This window comes from Pristis pectinata, chromosome 28 (assembly GCF_009764475.1).
Source record: "Pristis pectinata isolate sPriPec2 chromosome 28, sPriPec2.1.pri, whole genome shotgun sequence".
Taxonomy (NCBI): Eukaryota; Metazoa; Chordata; class Chondrichthyes; order Rhinopristiformes; family Pristidae; genus Pristis; species Pristis pectinata.
The window spans coordinates 14,293,648-14,321,315 of NC_067432.1; the positions used below are offsets into that span (position 1 = coordinate 14,293,648).

Below are 27,668 nucleotides of genomic sequence, written 5' to 3' on the forward strand. Positions count from 1 at the left end.
AAAAGTTCTGTATATACTGCACACAATACACAAGCTGTGGCCTAACTGGCATTGCTAATAATGATGCCATGAGCTTTCTGCTCTTATATTTTAATGCCTCGACTAACACATGAAAGCATCTTGTTCACCTTATTAACCACCCTATTTACCTGTCCTGCAACCTTCAAGTAATCTGCTTGTGTACACTCCAAGGTCCTTCTGTTCCTCCGCACCACTCAATTTCTCTTGCCTTGTTACATCTTCCCAAATACATCACCTCACTTTCCTCTGGATTAAATTCCATTTCCTATTCCTCTAGCTGACTGGCCAGATTATCTACATCTTACTACCATATAAAGCTCCCCTTCTCACTGTTAACCACACGGCCAATTTTTGTTAAATCTGCACTCATCTTTATCATGCTCCTGACATTTAGCTCTAAACGCAAATTACAAAAAGCAAAGGAACGAGCAGTGAGCCCTGTGGAACTGTAATGGTATGAGTCACAAAAACACCCATCAATTACTACCCTTTATTTCCTGCCACTGTACCAATTTTGGATTCAACCTGCCACATTCCCTTGGCTTTTATGTTTTTGACCAGTCTGCCATTTGGATCACTGTCAAAAGTGTTGTTAAGATCCATATAGACTACATCAAATGCAGTGCTGTCCCTGCTACCTCCACAAAAGATTGAATCAAATTAGTCAGACATGGCCTTCCCTTAGAAAACCTTTGCTGATTGCCCCTGATTAACATGCGCCTTTCTAAAACTGATTGCAATAATTTGCCCACCACTGAAGTTAAACTAACTGACCTTTAATTACTTAGTGTCTCTCTATCAAAAGTATGCCGTTAGCAGTCCTCCAATCGCTGCTACCACTCCCGTAGCCAGAGAGGAGTGAAAAATGGCAATCAGAGCCTCTTATGCACTCTTTAATGGCCTAGGATACATTTCATTCAGGGGATTTGTTTATTTTCAAAGATAATAAATCCCTTAATACTTCCTCTAATACTGGTTATCCCATCCAATTTTAAGCCTTAACTACAACACCAGCATCTTATCCCTCTTCTGTGAAGACAGTCGCAATATGTTCCTAAAGAGCCTTATCAACATTCTTGGCCTTCAAAACAGGCTACCTTTCTGGTTCTTAATAGGCCTAATCTGTCCTCAATTATCCTCTTGTTTTTATGTACTCATGAAACATCTTTGGATTTTCTTTGATCTTACCTGCAGTGACATAAGTGTCAGAAACCAGATGACAGATGGGGGGAAAAAGTCAGATGCATCATGAAACAGGCCAAACTCTGTAATGCACTGCCTGAAAGAACATACATTCAAGAGCAAACTTCAAGCGTACTGAATAAATGTTGAAGGGAGAAAGCACTGTATTGTGGAGAGGACAATGAGAACTTTCACAGCTCTGCAGATAGAAGAATTATTCTAAAGTTCTGATCAACAGAATTCAACTCAAAGTCCATTGTGAAGTACATTTCTCTGTAGAGTCATAGTAGGTTCAGCACAAATCTGAATTGCCACCCTTGGGGGTTCACTGGTAGAAGTTCTCCAATTAACATATCAATAAAGCATGCAATAAAGGATGTCAAACAAAAGGACAGTAGATCCAACTTGCCCGCTTCTTCTCTCTGAAACATTAGCTTTACCAACTTTGAATTGGCTGTTGTTCAAGATCAAATTTAAAAGGACCCTTTCCCTTCAAGCTCCAACCACAAACCTGGTCTTGACTCTGCCCTTCACAGGCAAGATACTGGTTCTTCTCAACTGGATGCAATGCCCAACAAGACCTCCTTCCTGCCTCAATGATAAGATGTGGGGCAGACAAAGGCTTTGTTTCCAATATGTCACCACCGAATCCTCAAGTCCTACAGTATCCAGAATGGCCATGGACTTTCACTTTATGCTCAGCTCATTCTATTTGGAAACTGAAAATCATCAACAATAGCAAAAGGTGCCAGAAGTATGCATGCAATTAATCCAATCATCTTCAGAGACAACTTATATATGGTGCATCACAAGATAAACCAAAAAAGACTAATTATTTTTAACAAAGATAATGATGGGCCATTTAGAAGCTGTTGTGATTCATACATCATCACAATCCTATTTGATGAATCCATATACACATTAAAATTCACTTACCAAATTTACTAAATTATTGGATCCCAAACCAACAAATAGAGATGATGCCAAAATGTGTTTTTCTTGTTCGTCTGTGGAAATACTAGCAACATTCTCTACTGTGGAGGAACATTCAGCAGTCATTTCACCTTCAGAAATGGCATTTGTTTTGCTTGAGGTTTCTTCTTTGGATTCCTTGTTTCGAAGGTAGCCCTTCTTACCCCATACTTTCTTCACCCCTTCAAGTTTCAGACTATCTGAACTGAATATAAGAGGTATACAATTCAATACATGTCACCCAAATGCTGGCAAAAGATCCTTTATTCACGCATGCAAGAAATCATTACTAAAAAAACATTCTATTTAATAAAATCAGAACATTTGTTCTAACACACAAATAAAACTATTAGTTTTATACCACTATAAAAGTTCCAAAATGTTTCTGCACTGGTTGGATGTTATTTATTTGGCCAAACTGCCTTAATGATAGCCCTTTTGCATCAGTCAGGAGTTCAAGACCTACTTAAGAAACGTAAGCATTTAATTTTGAACTAATACTTCAGTGTAATGCTCGGAGAGTATTTTGGATCAGATGTTAAATTCCCATCTGTTTGAGTGAATATAAAAAATCCTACGAAATGATTCAAAGAACAAGGAAGTATCCCTGGAGCCTTGACCAATATTTATTCTTCAGTTAGCAACACTAAAACAGATAAACTGTTTACTTATTTCACCACTGCTCCTCAGACCTCACTTTGTGCAGACTGGCTACATTTGCCTGTGCCACTGAGGTGACTACACGTCAGAATCAATTTGGTTGACTGCAAAATATATTGAGACATTCAAATACGTAGAAGGTGCTTTGTAAAGGCATGTTCTTATCATCTTTTTATTGGAGGATATGCATTGCTTTTCCTTCTTTGCAAAGACAAATGCTTGAAGTCAAGACAACAAACAGATGAATAACTTGTTGTCATGTCTTTTGCCTAAATTACTTCAAAGCCAGCCTCCTCCCCCACTTTCAATTCTAGAGTCCGGTCAAATCAACTTTGGTAAAGTAAGAACATAATTTAGGTTTCATTTCAGTCTAATACTGCATCACTACTGGTAGTGCCATCTTTGGGAAAGAATGTTAAGCAAAAACTTCTCTCACTTAGGCATAAAATTTCCATCTGCACTATTTGAAAATACTGCGCCAACAAGAAATAGTTCTCCCTCAGATTGTGTAGTCACTACACTGTTGCTCATGGGATGTTGTTGCGTGCAAATTAACTATCTTGTTTCTTTGTAGCCCAATCCTTCAAATGCACTTAATTAATACACAAATGCTAGCTGTTTCCTATTTTTGACTTATTGTAGCCACTAGTGACTGCTGATCAAGTTTTCATTAATGCATCAATATGATGATTAAAGGCAGGACTGGAAAACAGTAGATTGCTCCCAAGCAATGGCTCTAACTTACAAAATCCACGTGAACATTGCTATTCAGTGACCAACTATTCTCTTATGGACATATTCAACTATACATGCCAGTATACTCACGTTCAACATCAAAATCAACTAGATTACAATTTCAGAAATATGGTCAAAAATGTATTTAACAAACACTAATTATACAAAAGATGTATTTGCTCATTAGATGTCTAATCTAAACAAACAGTACTCATGCTTAGATCTCCTGATATTTACCAAAACAACACCAAAAGTCTAAACTTACTCTTTTAATGCAGATTCTGTGCTGTTGTAAGAAATCTCTGAATTCAAGGACAAGTCTGTTGGAGACTGTCTTCCTGTAACACTGGAGGTCTGTGGGCTTGTCAAAAAAGATAGTCCGTATGGTTCAAAATTCAACACTGTAGAAAAATAAAATGAAAGTGTTTAATTGTGCAGGTAGCTTCTAACATAAGACTGCTGATATATATGCAAACTTGGTTAAAGTTTAGAACAAAAAAGTACCTTTTCTCGTCACCCCCCCCCCCCCCCCCATACCTGATCTTGCAATAGAAAATATTTGATCACACTACTTCAGTGTGATCAACCTGGTTACAAGGAGGTAGGCGTTAGAGCTGATTTGGCTCATGATCTTTTCACGCTATTGTGAAATCATTCTTGATAACTGCTTCAGTTCTATATTTCCACTTGGTGGTGCTCTCTCTCAACAAAATGCATTTGCTTACTAATGTATTATACATAAGTAAACTGCATTGCTGATACACTGCATCACTGATACACTGCATCTGTAGCCTCATGGACAGCAAACCCAATGGCCTTGCTCTTCAAAAAGTGAAATTAAGGAAAGAGAAACAACTTGTAGAAGGAAAAGAAAGAATTAGATACCAAAAGAATGGAATGGGTTAAGAAACAGATAAAAACAAAAAGGAATAGTTTAAAAACATATTTTAAAGCATTTGAAAACATCTTGAACCAGTTTACTATCACCTGGAGGGATACACTTGCATGGCTCACTTCCTGCCCTCTCCAAGGCTAAAAAGCACGTCAGGGTCCTCAATCAGAAAATGGTAGAAATAACTGATGAAAGATCACTGGCTTGGAACATTAACTTCCTTCTCAGATGATGCTTGACCTGCTGTATATTTCCTACATTTCCTTTTTTTAATATCAGATTTCCAACATCTACAATATTTTACTTTTGAAAGAGATATCAGATGAAGGATGCCAAATTAATTTTGCCAATAGGGCTAGTGGGTGATTTTGTTTTACTTTTCCCCAGATTCTATATTGCTTGTTTGAGATGTCAAAAAATTGTATAATAAAAAATACTGGAAACATTCAGGTCAGTATCTGTGGAAAGAGAAACAGCCAACTTTTCAATTCAAAGATCCCAAGTCAGAACTGGGAAAGAGAAAGAAAGTTACTTTCAATTTGCAGCAAAGGTGGGGAGCCTCTACATTGGAGAAATCAAATGCAGATTGGTTTTGGCCAACACGGGTGTTCAGTTCATGGGGATGACCCTGGGCTACCAGTCGCCTGTCACTCTAATACTCCATACTGCGGCCTGCTGCATTGTTTGAACAAGGGGAATAGTACTTCATCTTCCATCTGAGCATGTTCTGGACTCAACATCACATTTAATGCTAGCAGGTAACTTTCTTTCTCCATTGGTAACAGAACCGGCCAATTCTGATGTAGGTTAGCCATCTATAAAATTAACTCAATTTCTCTCTCTGACACTGCCCGTACTTCTCAAGTGCATTGCATAGCTTGTCCCTTAGTTTGTTTTGTTTTCAACCAGCTGAATTCATCAACAGCTTATAACCACAGCAACCCTGGCCTTAGCCTATAAGAAATATTCCCTTTGTGCTATCCACCCCTCCCCCATCCTTTCTGCAACTTAAAACTAATTTGTTTTCTCTCTTTACCAGGTACAGACCCAAAGAGCATGGCAAACAGGTCCTCTGGCCCACTGAGTCCACGCTGCATCAAGCACCGATTTACACCAAGTCTGTTTTATTCTCCTCACATTCTCATCAACTCCCCTGATTCTACCACATACCTGCACAATTTAAAGCGGCCAATCAGTCCACCAAGCTGCATATCTTTGGGATGTGGGAGGAAACCAGAGCAGCCCAGCATAAACCCATGGGGTTACAGGGAGAACTTGCAAACTTCACACAGACAGCTCCTGGGATCAGGACTAAAAGGCAGTAGCCCCACTAGCTCTGCCACTGTGCCGATGAAAGCTCTTCAACCTGAAACATTAACTGTTCCTCTTTCCGCAGATTTTGCCAAACTTGCTCTTTCCAACATTCTCTGCATTTATTGAAAATAAATTGAAAATCGAAAATAAATTGAAAATCTGGAGCATTGTTTCAGAAAAGCAGGAAGTTCTCCAGTCTTTTTGTGATTATTTTAAAAATTTTATTTATAGCGTGATAACAGGCCAAAAATGACAGTCATGTTTGTAAACAAAACATAAAAACCTTGAAGCTAGCCTTTCACCTCTCAAAGAGAAAACAGCCATATGCTTTCATAATTTTTTTATGAATAGATAAATGTATTTCTTGGGGGGAAAAATGCAAAATTTGATAAAAACATACTTTTCTGTCGAGGTTAAAGTGGACTCCTACAGTTGAGACATGAATAAGAGACCTCTGCTCTTAGTTTGAACATGATTAAGTTTACATGACTAGAGGGCAAAGTTAAGCGCTAAGAACAAATGGAATTAAAACTCGTACAAAGAGTGCACTATCCAAAGGAGAGCAAACTGATCCGCCAATATTATACTGAGAGATTAGAGTATTTTCTGTGTTGATATCAGACCTGACAAATATGCTGCTCCTCTTCAAATAATTTTTCACACTTGCTCAAAAGATTATATGTTAGTGTCAGAGTACAGCTGCCTACAAAACAAACTACTGCTGTGGAAGTGTTTCGGCTAATTAAATACAAAATCCTTTCTATTATGCAAATTCAAAGTAAATTATGGAGCAGTTCTTGCACAAAAGGTGGCTGTGGTTCAATGATATATAAAGTAGTCTCTGCGCATTAACTTGTAAAGCAAGCTATATGGGGTAAACAGTTTGAGAAGAAAACATTTAAATCAAATGCCCAAAAAAGTTTCATCATAATTGTCAGCAGAAGAATTTATCAAATGGAGTGGGTTATGGTGTTAAGCTAATAAACAATTACTTTAATAAACATAAATCATGGAGAGCCTAAAAAAAAATTGCTTTTCTGCTAAGCCACGTAATTGATTTCAAAGGCATTTATGTAACACCAAAGAATTTAAATCTGAAAGTTATCGAAGTTGATGGACTGTAAATGCCATCTGTAAGTCTGGCTATGTATCAGCTTTTCATATTTGAACCTGCACTAACGCCCACAGTGCTCCTTCACAAAGCAAAGCAACCTCAGTGATTTCATTTTCTACAATGGTATTGATTTATAAAGTTTCACTGAAAGTCAACAACATACCTATCTATGATATCACTATTAATCAGTCAGGCTGCAGAATGACTAAATGTCTTGGATCATCTTCAATAATTCCTGAACACACAATAAAAGCTGCTGACAACTGCCAAACAACATTTTCTAAAACACGTTCAGTTATCTAATGTGGAAGGAATGCAGAGGCCCTTAATCACTTTGTAAATACAGCAGAAGGGGTGGGCTCTTACTTATCGGCAGTGCATCCTGAACTTACAGCCTGTTTAAATGTGAACCATCCCAGAATTGGGTGACAGCTACCATTAATTGGGCCTCATTAATCTTATTCTTTTAAAACGTGTGATTATAATCATACTGCACATTAGTGGCAAAAAGCAATCAACATTTGTACAATATATTGTCAAAGGTAAAAATTAAATTATATAAGTGGCTGCTATCAAGAGTGGCTACATTTCCAGTGATAATGACTTCAATTCTAAATGGGATAAGCCCAGTACAGAATAGTATAAGCAGACATCAAAGGGAACAATGTACAGAGATCTACATTACACATTTTCTAATAATCCTACTGCGTGAGAGTGGAAATCAGCAGCAAAAATTGTTCCTGGCAGCTAACTGAGTGGAACCCCTTGCCCACAATGTGGGAGGATGCTTCTGACAACCAATGGGGAATGCAGGGCAGCTCATAGCAAGGAATGCCCAAGTCATCTTCACTGCATGAAGTTTGCCTTGCTGGTCCTATATTGCCAGTCCTCAACAGTCTGATGGTAAAGCTGGTTCTGTTCCAGTCCCCACACCACTCCAGCCTTCTGCTTTTATCACGCATCTTATTTGTCTGCTGAAAAGAGCTGTCTAATATTGGGAAAATCACAGAGAAGCAAGCAAACAACCCTATTCGAACTGCACCCCTGCTGCCCAGTTTCCCACAATAGGCCAGGGCTTTTTTGCAGGGGGCAGAGGACTGAAAGTGTCAATTGTGCGTAAAACAGGAGTTACTATTGTAATAAATTTTAAGAGGTCATTCATTACTGATCTATTACTTCATCAAAATTAAGCAATAAACATCTCATACAGTCCTGTTTTACATCCTCCATTTTAAATAGTTTCCCTGAAATTTTTAAGCATTGCTCTATTCCCATTCTTTCCCAGTGCTGTAATGAATACTTGCAAGTCAGATTATCTTCAAATAGAGTTCACTGTTTAGGTGCCATTGCACACTTGAATTTAATAATTCGAGATTCAGTTAATTTTGCAGAGCGTTTTCAAATATATCTTATAATTAGAAAATTATAAAAGATAAACAAGTTAAGCATCCAGGAATTTAAATAGCCTTTTCAGTTTGGTTCATAACAAAGTTTTTAAAACAGGCATTAATAATGATTCAGCACTGTAAGAGCTTCAGCTATGAGTGATTCAATACACTGCATCTGATACAATCATTTCATTAAAAAGGGCGCAACTTGGGTTTAACAGCAGCTATTTTAGCTGGATACTACTTTATGCTCATTTTTTCTTTTCAGGAGCTGCAAGTTGGTCTAAGCATCATGACCAGTTTTGCATCACCAAATTTAATTGCAGCGAGTTACAGCAAACACAGAAACCATCAACTTTTTACCCTTGCCTTTCATCAACAAACCAGCAGCTAATGAGGAAGTGGTAAAGATTCTGGTCCAAAGAAGTCCTCAGACTACATGTGATTAATGCTCGGCTGGTTCGCAGCAAGAATCTATTCATTACCAATGATTATGATCAATAACCTGTACAATATGACATTAAACTATTAAACAAAGGTTTCTGACACAAAACTATTTCTTTATGCTATTATGGGTAGAAAAAGTTAACCATAAGCTTCCACACAGCCTCAGAAAACTCATGTGAAAACTTGACATTACATCACTCGTAGGCACACATTTCACTTTTACCGAAGGGGGAAAACATAAATATATAGAAGTTTGAAGGTACAATCTGATGTTGGAAGACAAAGTTGAGGTAAATTTCTAGATGGATTCAGGGTCAGATTCCACTGAAAATGTTCAATTAAAATACAAAATTAATATAAAATGCATTTCAGGGACCTTCTACTCTACATTTATTCAAATTTAAACCAAAAATAGGGAGGCATTTGGATCTTAAAAAATATTCCACACACAAATACAATATTAACTCTACCATTTCCAGACCAATCATTCAACACGGCATTTTATCTTCTCCACTTCCAATCCAAAATAATGTGCAACTATCCCAACTCCCTGATTTAGATGGGCATTGTGCTTTTAAGATTTCTTAAAACATTTTGGGCTCTCTTCATTTGTACCTCAAGGTCCTGATGACCTATCCCAGGTATTGAATCTATCCCATGCTCTGAGTTTTGGAGCATAAACGACATCCAACACCACCTTGGTGACACAGGATGTTCATTGGATAGCAAGTCTCAGAAGGTGATCACCATGTGGTTGAAGAGAGCACAGGGGCAGAACCATAGCATCATGGTTGACACACGTGTACAGGGAGGGAGAGGGAAGGCCATGAAAATGATAGATATCAGGGATTCTGTAGTTAGAGGAGCTGACAGGTGTTTCTGTGATTATGAAGGTGATTCAAGAATACATCGTCTTTCTGGTGACAGGATTAAGGATATCACTGTGAAGCTGCAGAAAATGGATGAAGGCGAGAAGGGAGAAAGGTAAAGGATCGTTTTTCCACACAGAGGGTGGCGATTATTGAAACAAGCTGCTAGAGGACGATACAATTACAACATTTAAAAGGCATTAGGACAGGTACTTAGATACAAAAGGCATGGGGGGATATGGGCCTAATGCAGGTAAATGGGATCAGCCTAGATAGGCATCACAGTCAGCATGGACAAGTTGGGCCAAAAGGGCCTGTTTCTGTGCTGTAAAATTCGATGAAAATTCTGGAGGAAATGGTGAACAGCCAAAGGTCCATAATCGGTACCAATGGCACTGGTAGAAAAGGGATGAGATCCTGCAGACAGATTATGAGGAGTCAGGAAAGAGGTTAACAAGCAGCCCCTCGGTGGTGGTAATCACCAGATTACTCCCTGTACATGCATAAGCAAGCATAGAAAAAGGAGGATAGCATAGAAAAATGTTAGAAGAAATGGTGCAGGAGGGCTTTAGAGTACTGGGACTAGTTCTGGAAGATGGGACGTGTCCAGCCTGATAGTGTGCACCCCAGCAGGGTTGGGCCCAATGTCCACATGGGGAGGTTTATTGTGATGTCTGGTGACAGGATGTCTATATTAATTTGCTGGGTGATGGGTACAGAAAATACCATTGAAGAGAAGAAAAAAAGATGCAAAACAGGGTTGGGAGAGATAGAACAAGATATAGAAAAAAGAATTATATGGGACCAGACTAAGAGAGAGTACAAGGAGGTCTAAGACAGATTTAGGTTTATGGTTCACATACATAAGCACAAGAGATGAACGAGGTTGGTGAACTACAGACACCATTAATCATAAGTTTTTAATGATGTTATAACAGAAACCTGGATTTTAACAAAAAAAGGATAGGAATGGATTATAAATACTCCTGAACACAAGGTATTCAGGAAAGATAGTGGCAGGAAGGGAAAAGCAATATTGATCAAGGCCAATACTGCAGTGTTGAAGAGAGGATGTCCCACAACAATCGGGAACAACGTCCATCTGTTTATGGTGAAGAAAGAGATATGATTACACCACCTGGACTGTTCTTACAAGTCACCAACTAGAGGAAAGAATATCAAAAAGCAAATATGTAAAGAAATTACAGAGGTACAAAAGCCATATAGTGATAAACCATCCAAATACAGACTGGGTAGCAATAACACAAGGTACAAAGATGGGCAGGAATTTCCGATGTTCAGGAAACGTTTTCTTGATTAGTACATTTCCAACCCAATGAGGATGGTGGCACTTTGAACTTGGTGAACTAAGTGTTAGTGGGAGAACCTCCAGGAAACAATCATAATGCAATGAGAACAGCAATGGAAAATGACACCAATAACTCCAGGATAAAATTAGTCAAATACAGAAGGGCCAATTTCAATCAGATGAGAACAGATCCTGCCAATATAAACTGGAATCAAAACTCACCAGACAAAAATATGGGAAGCCTTTAAGGTGAGCAGGTTTCAGCAACAGGAATAGTACATTCCCAAGAGGGAAATGGGAAGGGAAATTAAAGCCAGTCCTTTTTATTGCAAGAAGTATAGTTACGTGAAACATTAAACCAAAGAGAGAGTAAAAAGAGAATAAAATAGAGCAGAAAAGAATGAGCATGACAGATATCAGGTTTTAAACACAAGTAAAAACCAGGCCTATTACAGAAAGTTCAGAGATATTAAAAAAAATAAGAGGTGCAGGGGAAGAACATTAGTAAAGACTGACAGCAAAATTATAAGTGAATCCAAATAAACATTCTATGCCACATGAACAGGAAGAGTGTTGCAAGAGAGACACCATAAAGGAAGTTTACTCATGGAGGCAGAGAGCATGGCTGATATACTAAATGAGTACTTCACATCAGTCTTTAACAAGGGAGATACTGCTGCTGCTGCTGAAGCCTCAGTAACAGAAGATATACTTGAGATTCAGGATGGCCTAAAATTGATAAATTGGGACAAGAAAGGCTAGATATGATTAAAATAGATAAAACACCTGGTCCAGATGAGATGCATCTCAGGCTGCTTAACAGAGGCAAGGGAGAAAATTGCAGAGACGCTGGCTATAATAACCTTTAGATTTAGACGTGAATTGTCAGGTAACTCCAAGGGCTTGGAAATTCATCTTTCATACAATTTGAACACAAGGTCACTTCCCAGATGAATAGTGAATTAGCATTAATTCCAATACCTCTACAAGCCTCTGCAAAGTGAAACAAACTGTTTCTTTTTTCCTTTACCTTTTTCTTGAGACAACTTCTCTTCTTGTCTTTGATGATGCGGCTTATAAGGTGCAGCTCCATGACCCAAGGCATCGGCAACAAACCCATCAAGAAAAGAGAGTGAAGCATCAACCTAAGCAAGAACACAAGCATACTTTTGATTTTTTTTGACTATTTATGAATATCTTTAATTTAAATTCAACACAATGGTGTAGAAGTTTCTCTGTTTACAAAGTCTATGTTGGCAGGTTGTTTAAGACTACCACAGATGTTCTCATTTAATATTCATCATGTTCAATAGCTAAGTAATCACCACGAGAAAGAATAAGATTCCCCTTCCCTAGTCCAGAGGTTGAAATCTGCATTGCAAGAGATTCAATCTTTAAATGAGACATTAAACCAAAGAGTTTTCTCTGGTCTGGTCTCCACCCACCCCTCCCCATCCATCAAGTTCTCCTGACATGCTTAGCCCTCAACAAGTCACAATGATGTTATACGAAAATTGTCTGTCATATTAGCCTACATAATAATGAATGTACTTCAAAAGTAATTAACAGAGATGAATCATTTTGAAACATCTTTGAGTTAGGAAGGCATTTCATAAATGCAAGCTTCTTCTCCAATTTAAAGCCCAGTTGAGTTCAATCAACTATGTCACTGTTTTGTCCAGAACTACACCAAGGACGTCATCTTCCAAATGAGTTATCCAGAAAATAATACAGAGCATTTCAAAGAAAATCCTATATTTCACAAGTTAGTCAATGCTCAGTGATTTTTTAGCCCAAACTAAACTTTCAGTTTTAGTCTTGCATAAAAATATTTACCACAAGAGACTCACCACTATATCATCGCAACTTGCATTCAATGGTAAAACTGCACTCATTATCTCTTTGTTCTCAACAAGCTGCCCCAACTCAAAACAACATTGTCTCAAACAAGATTCCATTGAATTCCCAAAACTTTGCACGATTTCAGGTAATGCTTCGACCTTCAGCGTCAGACAAAAGAGTTTGGTAATTGCACTCAAGATCCAAGCTTTTGTTTCTAAATTTGCAGCGCATTTCCCAAGTAAACAGTGTAATTTCTGTATGATGTCTTCTGGTTTCGTTTCTGTTTTGAGGTAGGAATACTCTCCCAGCACCTGATACACACAGAATAAGAAAACATTTCAATCATTTAACATGATCATTATTTTCATATGATTTCTCTTACTTTTGGGCTTGCAAATGTTCTACCACATATTTGGATCATAACTCAGTAATCCACCCAAAACCAGCAGCTGTGGACACAGCCCAGCGTATCACGGACACCAGCCTCCCCTCCTTGGACTCTGTCTTTACCTCTCGTCTTGGTGTAGCAGCCAGCATAATCAAAGACCCCACCTACCCAGGACATTCTCTTTTCTCTCCTCTTCCATCAGGTAGAAGATACTGGTGCCTGAGGGCACGTACCACCACACTTAAGGACAGCTTCTACCCCACTGTGATAAGACTATTGAACAGTTCCCTTATACAATGAAATGGACTATGACCTCATGATCTACCTTGTTGTGACCTTGCACCTTAGTGCACTGCACTTTCTCTGTTGCTGTGACACTTTACTCTGTACTGTTACTGTTTTTACCTGTACTACATCAATGCAGTTTGTACTAACTCAATGTAACTGCACTGTGCGATGAATTGACCTGTACGATCGGTTTGTAAGACAAGCTTTTCACTGTACCTCTGTACAATTGACAATAATAAACCAATATCAGCTTATATCAGATCACAAAACATAGGCTAGAATTTCTCAGCACAATTTTGTTATCTTAACGCAATAACATTTATGCAATGGTGCCAAAATATAGTTCTTTACCAACAAGTGTGATTGGCCAGGACATGCACTTTATTACCAGTTCATAAAAGAGTTGTGAAAATTAATTAAAATTCACAGAAACAATGTTTAAACAATTAGTTGCTGAACCATAAAAATCTGGAAAGGTTCCAAGTCTAGTCTGTGTTGAGTCAGTCAATCTCAGACAGAGCAATGGTACAAAAGCTACTAGTGAAATCATTATCTCTGGGATAGATGGGGGCAAAAGAAAATAGCTAACTTTCCTGCTTTGTGTTATCAAATGATCAGGTATGGTGTGCAGATGCTGAAAATCTGAAATAAAGACAGAAAATTCTGAAAATTTTGACATCCTATCACAGTCACTGCTTTTGTTCTACACATTCCTCTCACTCCCCCTTCTCTCCTACTGAAAACTAACTTGCATCTCTCTTTCTCAGTTCTGACAAAGGATTACAAACCCAGGGTGTTGACAGTATCTCCTTCCACAGCTGCTGCCTGACTAGCCGAGCTTTTCAGCATTTTGTTCGTGTTTTACAGCACAAGGAATCCCTAAACTTAATCTTATAATTAGTGTCTTTAGGGAAAAAAAAACTGTCATTTGCTTTAAATGTTATATTTATTACCTGTTACATCTATAGCATTTTCTAGTTCTAATGAATGATTACTAACTTGGAAAATTAGCTACTTCACCTTCCAGTTGCTGCCTTACCTGAATATTGGCAGCATTTTCTGTTTACATTTCAGATTTCCAGCATCAACAGGATTTTGCCATTTGTATGTGTATAGTACCTTTATCACTGTCATGAGGAGCAACTTAATGTCATAAATGGTCCACTGTGGTTACAGGTAGGATCATGGTATGGCATCAGTCCATGCAAAGCCTACAATTCTTTCACTGCCATGTGTACACATTGATATCCACTTCCAACCAGTTCAGCTTCCCTGATGAATATTACAACATGACGTTAACACACTGTGTCTGAACAACCCCTACCCTGCTGAACTGCTAACCCCACTCCATTTCTTTTACTTATAATCTTACCCAGCTCATAACCTGCAGGAATCTCTGAGGATATTGTGTATTAGGCTTTTCCAAAAGGGCAAGATAGGAATTCACTGCATAAAGTCTCAACTGTTTGTCTTCCACTTCATCATCAAACCCTGGAGGTCAAGAAGAAAATTACATTTTAAATTATCAAAACTGAGCTGCAAATACATCTATAAAATTCATCTCCAGAAGACACCTTTGGAAAAGATCCAATCCAGGTGTCTAATGTATATGAATGAATCACATACATCGTGTAAAGAATCCTATTGTACCTACACTTGCAAACCAAGAAAGCAGAGTAGCAAAAGAATGGTGTTAAATGCCTTCATCAGAATGATGATAACTGTGCTTAAGTGTGTGTCATAAATTAGAAGCAGCACAGTAAAGACTTTCCCCACTTTCATATACGCATGACATTTAAAAGAAGCAATACATCACTTACAATCACTGTGCTGTTGGTTAACACTTTCTAAGATGGATACAATTACTGTACTTCAATAGTATTGCCGTTCTTTTACCTTCAGCCAGTAGTCTCAAGAAGTTGTTTGGGATGTCTGGTTGTATCATATCTCCACCAACTGAAAATACTGTATTCATGGTTTGTATAAACCACTCGTTATTGGGAGCATATGTTTGTGGGTGTCAAGGAAAAACAATCTATTGTACATCTGTGTGCTTTCTTTTGGTATGTGACAGGGAATGGTGGGAAGAGATTGAGAAGATGCATTTCAATATAAAATTGTACTGAATAATACATGAAAGAAAAGATAATTTTCTGGAAGATATACTATTAAAAATGCAAATCTGAAATGAGTATTTTCATTACTGATTTTAACAAAAATGATGATGATTTGTACGTTACACATTATTCTCAGCTTTCCTTTTTGCAAAGATTAGCAAGTGATGCAAGGGCAGCACAGCACCCTAGTGCCAGGTCATGCATGGATGCAATTAACAACCCCAGCCTAGATACTTGGATATTCTGATTAAAGTATCAGCCAGCTGCATTTTAAACTTCAGGGGAGCCTGAAAAGGAAGCAATTGAATAAAAATCTACTTAAATCCAACATATCCATTTATTCTAGAAACTTTCTTTTCATTGTGATATGTAACATCCCAGACTTCTATCAGCAATGCAAACTGAAGTGTCATGCAAATTTTCACTTCCTTTAATGTATATTAGAACCATCAAGGGTAAAAATGGTACAAATTTTTTTCTAGGGCAATTTGAAAAACAAAAAATAAACTATTTCTCTGGTCTATATTTTCCCTATATTCAGTGTTCAAACACTATCCACCACAAGGCACCTTGAATGTAATGAGAGATAGAGAAACTGTAAACTGAAAAACTAAGCTGAAAAACTGTAAGCTCTAAGCTTTCGCTATATGTGATTTCAAGGTTACCTGTTTTCCACCTTAGTTTACGCATGGGAATACTTCTTAGCTCACTTTTAAACACTTCCAGCAGAATAATTAAGAATACCATTTTCAACCAGTGCCAGTATATTTTACTATACAATCTATATATCGTCAATTTCAGCATCTCACTCCAATTATGAAACAAAAAATAATCAATGCCCATTTGTACAAGCACACATCAAATCTTAAAGGATATTTTTCAGCAAGTTCTGCTATTTTGCCAACTAAATTGATGGTGATGTATTCATCTTTGCTTTGCCTCAAATAGTCCAGCAGCTTCTGCACTATAACAGCTACATTCTGTGCATTAGTGATTCGGTAGAGCAGTTCTAGTGTCTGTGGAAAGAGTAAAACAGTAAGAACACATGAATGAAATGAGGAATCATTTAAGAAAGCTGTCCAATCAGAGATGGAAGAATTAACAATCCAAGGCTCACATGCACTTTCCACTCACCAGAATCAACCTTTTGAAGCCAAATTAAATTAATTTAGAAAAAGACAAGAACAGTAAAACTATCTGCTGGATTCAATAAGCCTTCAAATCAATGTTTTGAAAATTAACAAACTATCATTGTATTAGCCTTATCATGCAAATAACCCAGGTCAAAACAACTTACCTCACTCTTTATGATTGGGTCAGGGTGATCTAAACACTCAATTATTGTCAATTGGTGCTGAAGAACTAAATTCAAATCTTGCTGGATTACATACGTGAGTGCTTTTAATCCTGCAACATTGAAATGTAGAGGTTCACTTTTCAACATCAGCAGTACAATACAAAACAAGAATAGAACTAGTTACTTCATACAATATCCTTACCCAAATATTTTAGATTGTTTTTCGGTGATAAGATAAACTTTCCAGTACACATTGCTGCCTTCTCCAACAATTCTGTCTTAGGATGAATAGTATATACTGTTTGAATACACTCAAACAAAATTGCTGAAAAACACAATATTAAAATAAGATGTGATACAACAAGGAAGCTACTGAAATATTTACTCGATGCAAGTCTACAGAATTATCCTTTTGTATTGTAACAATGAGCAAACAGGAAAAACAATGATATACACACTTAAGGCAAAATGTAGAGTGTGAGCACTGGCATTTCAAAGAATCAGCAGTTGTTTATATCTAGCAAAGATTTATCGGCAATATTATTCTACAGGCTGATTAACTGAAAGAGACGCAAGTGAAGGAGACTCAAAGGAGTCAGCTCACAAAAAAAAAATTACAAATGATTCAAAGCTCAAATGTTAGTAAGCTGATTTACCACACAATACAAGTTCTTACAGTTGCACCATAGGAGGCTTGGGATTTGTACAAACTAGTGAGACTAACAATAGAGCATTGGTTATTGAAGTTCACATAATGCATTGGCTTTTAACAAGTTACTGCATGGAATAATTTCCAGTGCCTCATGTGCACATTTGAATTGCTTCATCAAGAAATAAAAAAAGATAATTTTGTATTATGAACAGAAAAATTAGGAGTATGCCACTTGGGTGCTCGAGCATGCTCTGCCACTCAATAAACCATGGCGGATCTAACCATAACCTCAACTCCACATTCCTACCTACTCCTGGAAATATTTCATGCCTTTGCTTGTCAAGAATCTTACTCTGGTTTAGAAATATTCAAAGATTCTTCTTCCACTCCCTTTGAAGACAGTTCCAGAGCCACAACTCTTTATCTTGAATGGGCAATTACTTATTTTTAAACCCGTGACACCTAGTTCTAGACTCTCCGAGAGGGAACATCAGGTTCAAATCCACCCTGACAAAGCCCAAAAGAATCTTGTATGTTTCAATTATGTCCTTACTTAAGTACAACCCTAACCTGTCTAACATTTATCTGACATCTGATAAGACAACCTATCAATTCCAGGCATCAGTCTCTAATGCATTAGAGACTGCATTAGACTTTCCAATGCATTAATGGTCATTCTTAATAAAGAAACCAACACTGTGCAGAGTATTCCAAATATGGTCCCATCAATGCTCTGCATCATCAAGGCAAATCCTCCCTACTTTTATATTTAGTTCCCCTCACAATAAACAATGGCATCCTGTTAATTTTCCTAATTACTTATTGAATTTGCATACTAGCCTTTTGCAAATTATGCATCGTCACAGATCCCTCTGCAATCTCTCACAATTTAAATGTATTTAATATGCTTTTATATTTTTTGGGGGTAAATTGGAAAAGTTTACATTGTCCCAAATTATACTCCATTTGGCACATCTGTCCACTCACCTATATCTTCATCCCTTAGTACACTTTTTATTTTCTCTTAGTAACTTACTTTCCTGCCCATCTTTGTGTCATCAGCAAGTTTAACAACCATACATTTGGTCGCTTCATACACATCATTGATAAATTATGAAAAGTCAAGGACACAATCCCTGCAGAACACCACTTAATACGCCTTGTCAACCCGAAAAAGATCCAATTATGCTGCTTTCTGTTTCCTGCTGGGCAGCCAGCATTAAGCATTTAAAATATTATAGTACATCTTGCAACTGAATTTTTCAATAGCCTAATAAAAATCAGGTATGGTTCCTCATTGAACATCTTCAAGTACAACTTTATTATCCTAGGTCTTGAAATCTAACACTAGCTTTCAAAATGAAGTCTATTTATGCTCAATTGCTTTGTGGGGAATAATTTCCACATTTGTTTCATAGCAACAGTATCAGGCATTCCCAGGTCTGATTCAGCCCATTAGGCTTCCTGAATCATAATTGAGGACAGCTAAACTACAGCTGTCAATGCTGGTATAGATTACAAATAATAACTCCAGAACCTAAAAGCAATTTAATGGAGTAATCCAATACAGGAACAGCTTGCATTAAGGTTCGATCAAAATTCAGGTTCAGATCCCTCACTGAGCTATTTTACGCATTTAACAGAAAATACGTAAAACAGCAAAGTACTTGTATTTCCCCTGAGAGAGGTACTGGTTCAGCATCTGTTCCCAGTTATGCCATTTAACTTTTACAGAATACACAGAAAATGCAGAAGACATAATCTACAAGAAAAGTAAGACAACTGGTTAAGGTTTAAATTAAGTTCCAAAAGAAAAGAAGAACAAGCTACCAAAAAGGTTTTCATATAGAATCCTGGCATGGTTCCCATTCAAACCAGAGGAGACAACCAGATTATATTCATGCATCACCTGACTCCTTCACCTTAAGAGAAAAAATGTCATAATTAACCAACTAGCTTAGAGGATTTAAGGTCAGTAGATTTGGGTAGGCTACCATTTATAAATTACAAGATATTGTTGCGTAACAACTGTGTACTGGAGTTACTTTTCACTGGAAAATTTCAACTCAAGGAGTCAACTATGCACTACTTCCCCGTTCAAAAGCTGATCTACAGGGCAACTGCTCCTTGATAAAGACGTGAAAAAATAAAGCCAACTTTATAAAGTTACTTACCGTAGGTTATATTGTGGTTGAGATCAGCTCTTCGTAAAGATTCATCGAGAACATCATACATTAGTTCACTGGTTCTGCACCAAAAAAAACATTGCAGAGATATCACAAATTTAGATTCACGAAAAAATGAATCATTTAGAAATGCTGGATAGCTGAAAGAGTAGTAGTTAGTAAAAAGGAATAATTTTGACTTTATTAGTGCTTTTCACCAGCTCAGGATATCCTAAAGAATTTCACAGCAATAATTCTGAATTTTATTTGCTATTTTAATATAGGCAAAGGATAAAATTCCTCAGCAGGAATATACAAGAAAAACTTTATTATTCTTCAGAAAGCGCCAGGTCAACTTTACTATCTGGCCAATGATTCAGACATGGCCTTAATTTAAATAACTCATGCAAAAAATGGCACTAGACATTCCAGCATTCCCTCAGTAAAGCAACATAACCTCAACCCAAATGATGTGCGTATCACCAGAATGGGATATAACCTTGTTATTTATAGGAGCACTATTTCTGAATTATGACAGATTCAGAGCTCATTTCTAATAGAATTATTATACTCCTTTCAAGATGCACATCTTTGCAGACAATTTCCTCCTGTAATAATTTTCACTTGTGATGTTGTCTTTTGTTGGGGTACTGCTCCTTATATATAAGCCATTCTCACCTTATAGACCAATCTTCACATTGAACAAATGTCAACGGGATACAAGGATCCAAAAATAGGGACTTGCATTTTGTTTACATGATGCACAAGGCTATTAAACCAGAGGCAAACATTTCATAAACAGTTAATACTTTGCAGGAGATGAATAAATGCAATGATGAAAACTGAACTATATTATTTCTTAAATATATTCAGCCTATAGTATATGGGAAATGCTTCTTGTAAATTTGGGACTTCGTGGTGCTTCTGTAATACTTTTATTATTAAAAAAACACGTCTTTTAATAAGCCACATCCAACTGGTTAAAAATATTAGCTGAATCGACACAGACAAATTTTCTGTCGATTAAATGCTACCTCTTAATTTTACTCGCAAACAGATGAAAAATTCTGGTTTGTTAAGTCTTAAGGGATCCTATATTTATTAAATTACAAGTTCACCAATAATATACTTAACTCTTGGTCTCACTATAACTGACCAGTTATACATTCTAATAAAGCAGATATTAGAGAATTCTGAATAAGGTTCCTAGACCTGAAACATTAACAGATGCTACCTGACCTTACAAGTTTTTGCAGCATTTTGCTTTTATTTCAGATTTCCAGCATTTGCATTTTTTTTTTATTTTCACTTACTGTTGAATTTACTGCCTCATCTCTTCCAGGAACGCCAACGTTCAAGTTCTCTGCTCTCTGTCTGTCTCTTTAGACCTGAGAGTTCTGATGAAGGGTCGCAGACCCAAAATGTTAACTGTTTCTCTTTCCACAGATGCTGCGTGACCTGCTGAGTGCTTGCAGCATTTTGTGTTTTTTTTATTTATCTATAGAACCAAACTTATCAGCAGACATTGCAATGATAGTTTGCACTAAAGCCTTTAAAAATAGTTTTAAAGACTATAAAATTCATGACAAGTAAAATAGTTTAAAAAATACAATTAGCATCTAAATGTTGCCTTTCAGGACCTTGGTTCATCCCAGATGGTTTCATAAGAACAGCCATCAAGATCATGGCTTCTCTTTTACTTTGGCGCCATTTTACTGCACTATCCCCATTATCTCAAGTCACTTAATATCCAGAAATCTAGCAATCTCAGTTTTGAATAAACTCAACTACCGAGCCTCCACAGCCCTCTAGGGTAGAGAATTGCAAAGATTCACCATACTCTTGTGAAAAATGTTCATTCCTAAAAACTGTTCCTTATTCCAAGACTGTGGCCGTTGGTTCTAAATTCCTTAGCCAGATTCTTTATCCACCCTTCACAGCCAATTAAATACTTCTAAAAGCACTGTCACTATTGTAATGCAGTATAACAATCTGCTTTTCCTTTTTAAAATGCACATTCTAATTTCTACATGCAAGGACTGGCATCTATGTTAACCCAGAATAGACATTTTTACATTGTCAAAAATACATATCACGCACTTTAAAAGAGAGCATAGATAATACTTATATGCAGAAGTTTCTGGATATATATATTATACCTGTCTACATCTTAAAAACCTCACCTGGATGTATTTCCCGGCAACTTTTCCATTTTGAGTTCCTACGCCCACATTTATAGTGGAAGCTGCCAATGTGCACTTGTCAAGCTTCCCCTCAGTGGATTTACTGCAGCACCACTGCTGAGGGAGAGAGAGGGCAAAATTACAGTGTGACAAGTTTACAGAGACAGTTACCATTATAAATATAGATAAATGAGTTAATAGAAATAAGGACTTTTAATATGGGGGACTACCTTCCATCTCTCAATATTGCCCAAACATCCCCTGAGCACTACAAGATATAATCTAAAGGCTACATTTTATGTTGATTTCTTGAATACATTACAGGAGAGCAATCTGTAATTAAAATACTTGTATTGGGAACTGTAGCTCCCAACATATTAGAATCGATAATTAACTTGCAATGCCATTGCTTACTATTCTTACTTGCCAAAGGTGGTGCTATAACCGCAAACAGCCTATGCAAATATACACCAACCCTTCACTCATAATAAAAATGCCAATAGTGTATTTTCTAGAATTAGTTTCATTTTCAAACATGGTAGCATTAAACACTGAAATGGAAAACTAAATGAGGAATAACTTACACCGGATCATCTTTTCCCAATAATCTTAAAATTCTCAGCAACTGGATCTGTAGCCAGGGTGCCGGTACATTGTGGTAGTTGAAATCCACTGCAAGTTTTCCTCCAACCACTTGCTTAAGAATTGTTACAAAGCTCCCAGTTAAATCTTTATGACCATCTGGATTTTCCTAGAATACATGAGTTAAACTATTAACTTTCATTTCTTTAAGCCTTAAAAACAACCGTGGCCTTTTCAGTTTGCCTGCACATCACTTCTTCCCTGCTGCCTTAGAGAGGCATGGCCAAGTCAAACAAAACAAGTATTTTAATTATAGTTTAATTTCTAGTAAGTGGTTAACGATCCACTATAACCAAGTTGCTATAATTGGGCTTCAGGACATTAAGGCTATGGGGTACAGAGGAAATCAACAAAGGACTTTACTCCCGAGTGTTTTCAAGTCACTTATACCAGAAAATACAGTAATGAAGAATCCAACTCAGCTGCAATGGAGATAGCAGTCAACACTGGGTGCACACAAACACCATTTAAGATTGTGATAACATAACCCGGAGTTGATGCATTGACAGAATTCTTGAACATTTTAAATTAGCATTCTACATCTAATATTTCAGTGAGACTTGTTGAAATTAGAATGTTTGACAATATTGCATTTAAAATTACAAAAATAACTTGTTTTCTCACTTATTATTATACCATGGTACCTTAATCAGCAAAAGGTAGATGTGAAGAGAGGCAGCCATGACTCCAGGGTCCTTGTCACACAGAGCTCTCTTAAACTTGTCATGAATGTGTTGAACTTGATTTGGAGCAATAAGATAAAATTTGTACAGAGCAAGTACTGCTTTTCTTCTTATTATTTCCCTATAAAGCAATATTTTCACTTTAGATTTGTTTACAGAACCACACTCATAATTATGAATTTTAAAACTCAAAGTACGCTGACAGGATTCAGATACTCAGCATCTCACATTTTCTATTACAAGTGATTTCATTAAGAACATACAGCTCTCACACCTGCAAGTTTCCATTTAATGGTTTACACGTTCACTCGCAAACCATAACATCCTGCCAAGTCCATTTGTGCAGTCAAGAATTTTTCTAACAGCCTGTGCAATTCAGAATTAAGGGAAAAGACTTACATTTATAGTATAGACTTGTAAATTCCCTAATTGTTCATGGTCAGCTAAAAACTATGCATTGTTTTATAAGAACATAAGAAATAGGAGCAGGAGTAGGCCATCCAGCCCATTGGGCCTGCTCCACTATTCAATAAGATCATGGCTGATCTGGCTGTAGACTCAGATCCACCTACCTGCCTTTTCCCCATAACCCTTATGTTTGTCAAACAGGACCTGCCCTTCCCAAATCCATGCTGTGTCTGCTTCATGGATCCACTTCTATACTGATGTCTCGCTATTTCTTCCTTAATGATAGCTTCAAACATTTTCCGGACTACAGATGTTAAGCTAAATGGCCTATAGTGAACTGCCTTCTGCCTACATCCTTTTTTGAACAGTGGTGTGACATTTGCTGTCTTCCAATCCGCTGGGACCTGCCCAGAGTCCAGAAAAATTTAGTAAGTTATCACAAGTCTCTACTATAACTTCTCCCATTTCTTTCAGTACCCTGGGATGCATCCCATCAGGACCATGGGACTGGTCTACCTTCAGGGCCACTAGTTTGCTCATCACTACCTCTTTAGTGACAGCAATTATATTGAGGTCCTCACCACCCCCCACCCCCTCCCCAATCGCATCAATAACATCTCTCTTTGGCGTGTTAGATGTGTCCTCCACCGTGAAGACTGACACAAAATAGTCATTCAAGGCCTTGGCCATTTCCACATTACCCAATATTAATTCCCCCTTCTCATCTTCCAAGGGACCTACATTCACTTAGCCACACTTTTCTGCTTTATACAATTATAAAAACTTTTACTATCTGTTTTTATATTTTGTGCTAGTTTACTTTCATAATCTATCTTCTTTATCTTTATTGCTTGCTTAGTTGTTCTATGTTGCTTTTTAAAGGTTTTCCCAATCTTCCAGTTTCCTACTACTTTTGGTGACATGAGGTTTTAGCTTGATGCCTTCTTTTATTTCCTTAGTTATCCAAGGCTGGCTCTCCCCACCCTTACTGTTCTTGCTTTTAACTGGAATATATTTTTATTGAGCACAGTGAAAAATCTCTTTGAGAGTCTTCCACCGTTCCTCAACCGTCCCACCATAAAGCCTGTGTTCCCAGTTCTAGGCTAGCCAACTCCTCCCTCAACCCACTGTAGTCTCCCTTGTTTAGGCATAATACACTAGTTTTAGATCAAACTATTGCACCCTCCATTTGTATGAGAAATCCAATCATATGATGATCACTCTTTCCAAGAGGATCCCCAACCACAAGATCATTAATTTTACCTGTCTCATTGCACAGGACCAGATCTAAGATAGCACTTCCCTTGTAGGTTCAGTAACATGCTGTTCAAGAAAACTATCACGGATCCATTCTATGAAGTCCTCCTCAAGACTGCCTCGACCAACTTGATTCACCCAATCTACGTGGAAGTTAAAGTCCCCCATGACAAATGCCGTTCCATTCTTAGGTGCATCAAATATTTCTTAGTTTATTACCCGTGCCACTGTAATGTTATTATTCGGTGGCCTATAGACAATTCCCATCAGTGATTTTTTTCCCCCTTTACTATTCCTAATCTCTACTCAGATGGACTCAACATTCTGCTCCCTAGATCTTACATCATGTCTCACTATCACCCTGACCTCATTCTGAAGAGCGCTACCCCACCTCTCTTACTTCCCTGCCTATCCTTCCGTATTATCTCATACCCTTGGATATTTAATTCCCACTCATCTCCACCCTACAACCACATTTCTATAATGGCCACTAAATCATACCCCTTTGTACTGATTTGTGCCACAAGTTCACTGACCTTGTTTTGAACACCACAGGCATTCAGATGAAGTGCCCTTACACACATTGTCCTTTTAGAATCTAATAAGCTTTGTGTCCTTTGCGCTTGACTTTTCTGTACTCCACTCTTACTTTTTCCTTTTCTAACTTTTGCTCTGGTCTCTGCTTTGCTTCCTTGTCTTTCTGCATGGATTCCCATCCCCCTGCCATATTAGGTAAAACCCTCCCCAACAGCACCAGCAAACAATCCCCCTTAGGACATTGATCCCAGTCTGCCCAGTGTAGACTGTCCGGTTTGTACTGGTCCCACCTCTCCCCCTCCACCCCCCACTTCCCCCCCCCCCCCGCCAAATCAGTTCCAATGCCCCAGGAATCTAAAACCCTCCCTTCTACACCACTGCTGAAGTCACATATTCATCCTAATTATGCTGTTATTCCTATCCTGAGATTACTACCTTTGAAGTCCTACTTTTTAAATCTATCTCCTAGCTCCCTAAATTTGGCTTGCAGGACTTCACCTTGTTTTTTTCCTATATCGTTGGCACCTAATGGCGATTGGAGACCAACACTAGTTAATATACAACAGTTAAGGTAAAAAATGAGCCCTACTGTTTTTTTTAAAATCAGAGTCCAATAGTAATCAATAAACACAAACCAAGGTCAGAAGTTAATTATCACGTGATAACAAGTTTACAAAAGTACATTTGCATTCCTGTTCAAGAATTAAACACTTAAGGTGGCACAGTGATGCAGTGCCAGCGACCCACGTTCAGTCCTGATGTTGTGTGCTGTGTGGAGTTTACACTATTTACTGTATGTGTGCTGTTAGCATTTGACATCCCAAAATGTATTACCTCACAGTCGTCAGGATTAAATTTCACCTGCCACCACTCCACACGACTTTCCAACTGATCTATGTCCGTGTGTATCCCTTCACAACCTTCTTTGCTATCTACTACCCCATCAATTTTTGTGTCGACAGCAAACTACAAATCAGTCCACCTACATTCTCAACCAAGTCACTTACCTGACAAGCAACAATGGTCCCAGCGCTACACCACTGGTTACAGACTTCCAGTCAGAAAATCACCCCTCGAACCCTACTACGCTCTGCCCATCACCAAGCCAATTTTGGATCCAGTAGGCCAACACACCTTGGATCCATGTGCCCTAACCTTCTGTATTATCCTACCATGCAGGACTTTGTTAAAAGTCTTGTTAAAGACCACGTCTACTGCCCTGCTTTCATCAATTTTCTTGGTTACCTCCTCAAAAAACTCAGATGTGTGACACAGGATTTCTCCCACACAAAACCATGTTGACTCTTTCTAACCAGTCCCCACCTTTCCAAGTGAAATCCTGTCCCCTAGAATTCTTTCCAATAATTTTCCTACTATTGACACAAAGCTCACAGGCCTGTAGTTTCTTGGCTTATCCCTCTTGCCCGTTTTGAATAAGGGAACAACATTAGCTATCCTTCAGTCTTCTGATTCTTCACCAGAGGCTAATCGGATGAGGTACCAGAAATCAAAAATCTCCATTAGAGCCCCAGCAATCTCCTCCCTTCCTTCCCATGGCATCCTGGAAAAGATTCCTTCAGGCACTGGGGATTTATCCATCTTAATGTGCCAATATAAGTGTTAGCACTTCCTCTTTCCTGACACAGATAAACTCCAGAATATCAGCATACCCCTCCCCTAACTCTCCATCCACCACATCCTTCTCTGTGGTAAATGCCGATGAGAAGTACTCATTTAGAATTCCACTCGTACCTCCTGGCTCCACATATAGATTTCCCTTTTGATCACTGAAGGGACTGGCTCTTTCCTTAGCTACCCTCTTGCCTCTAATATATTTATAAAAGGTTTTGGGATTCTCCTTAATCCTGCTTGCCAAGGCCTTTTCATGTCCTCTTTTGCCCTCCTACATAATTCTCTCCTAGATAGACTTGGAGCCTTCTCCATTCCATAGTGAAAATGTCAGTGTATCCAGTAAAACATCCTGATCTGCTCTACACTCCGGCAAGATTCCATTTGTGAAACAAGTGCTTTAACAGTTACGATCAGGATGTTGCCATTTCACAACCATTTTCCATCATGATCTCTTACTTAGAGTGCTGAAGCTTCTCTTCAACCAAAGGAAGAACTGCAGGGATCATGTCTGGTGGAAAAAGCTGGCTGCCAACAGTCAAAGCCATGCAAACCTCGAGAAGGTTAGTACTCTGGAGATCCTGCAATTAGAGCAAGATTTTCCAGAATTAATACAACTGCATTAGATGTCTGAGATTCAAATGCAAAGGATACTTCTTCTCAACTATTAGACAAGT

General features: G+C 37.9%; 1 protein-coding gene across 1 annotated transcript in view; it reads right to left on the bottom strand.

The window, feature by feature from the left end:
- The window catches only part of ap4e1 (adaptor related protein complex 4 subunit epsilon 1), a 50,574-nt gene that overhangs the window by 10,594 nt on the left and 12,312 nt on the right, over positions 1-27,668 (bottom strand). The window contains exons 5-17 of the mRNA XM_052040451.1: positions 27,451-27,572; positions 23,122-23,281; positions 22,420-22,586; positions 19,662-19,735; positions 17,038-17,160; positions 16,836-16,945; positions 16,411-16,554; positions 15,318-15,426; positions 14,794-14,912; positions 12,754-13,056; positions 11,934-12,048; positions 3,836-3,971; positions 2,140-2,380 (exon numbers count right to left, since the gene is read on the bottom strand). Coding sequence (XP_051896411.1) covers positions 2,140-2,380; positions 3,836-3,971; positions 11,934-12,048; positions 12,754-13,056; positions 14,794-14,912; positions 15,318-15,426; positions 16,411-16,554; positions 16,836-16,945; positions 17,038-17,160; positions 19,662-19,735; positions 22,420-22,586; positions 23,122-23,281; positions 27,451-27,572 — 1,923 coding nt within the window. The remainder of the gene's footprint in view (positions 1-2,139; positions 2,381-3,835; positions 3,972-11,933; positions 12,049-12,753; positions 13,057-14,793; positions 14,913-15,317; positions 15,427-16,410; positions 16,555-16,835; positions 16,946-17,037; positions 17,161-19,661; positions 19,736-22,419; positions 22,587-23,121; positions 23,282-27,450; positions 27,573-27,668) is intronic.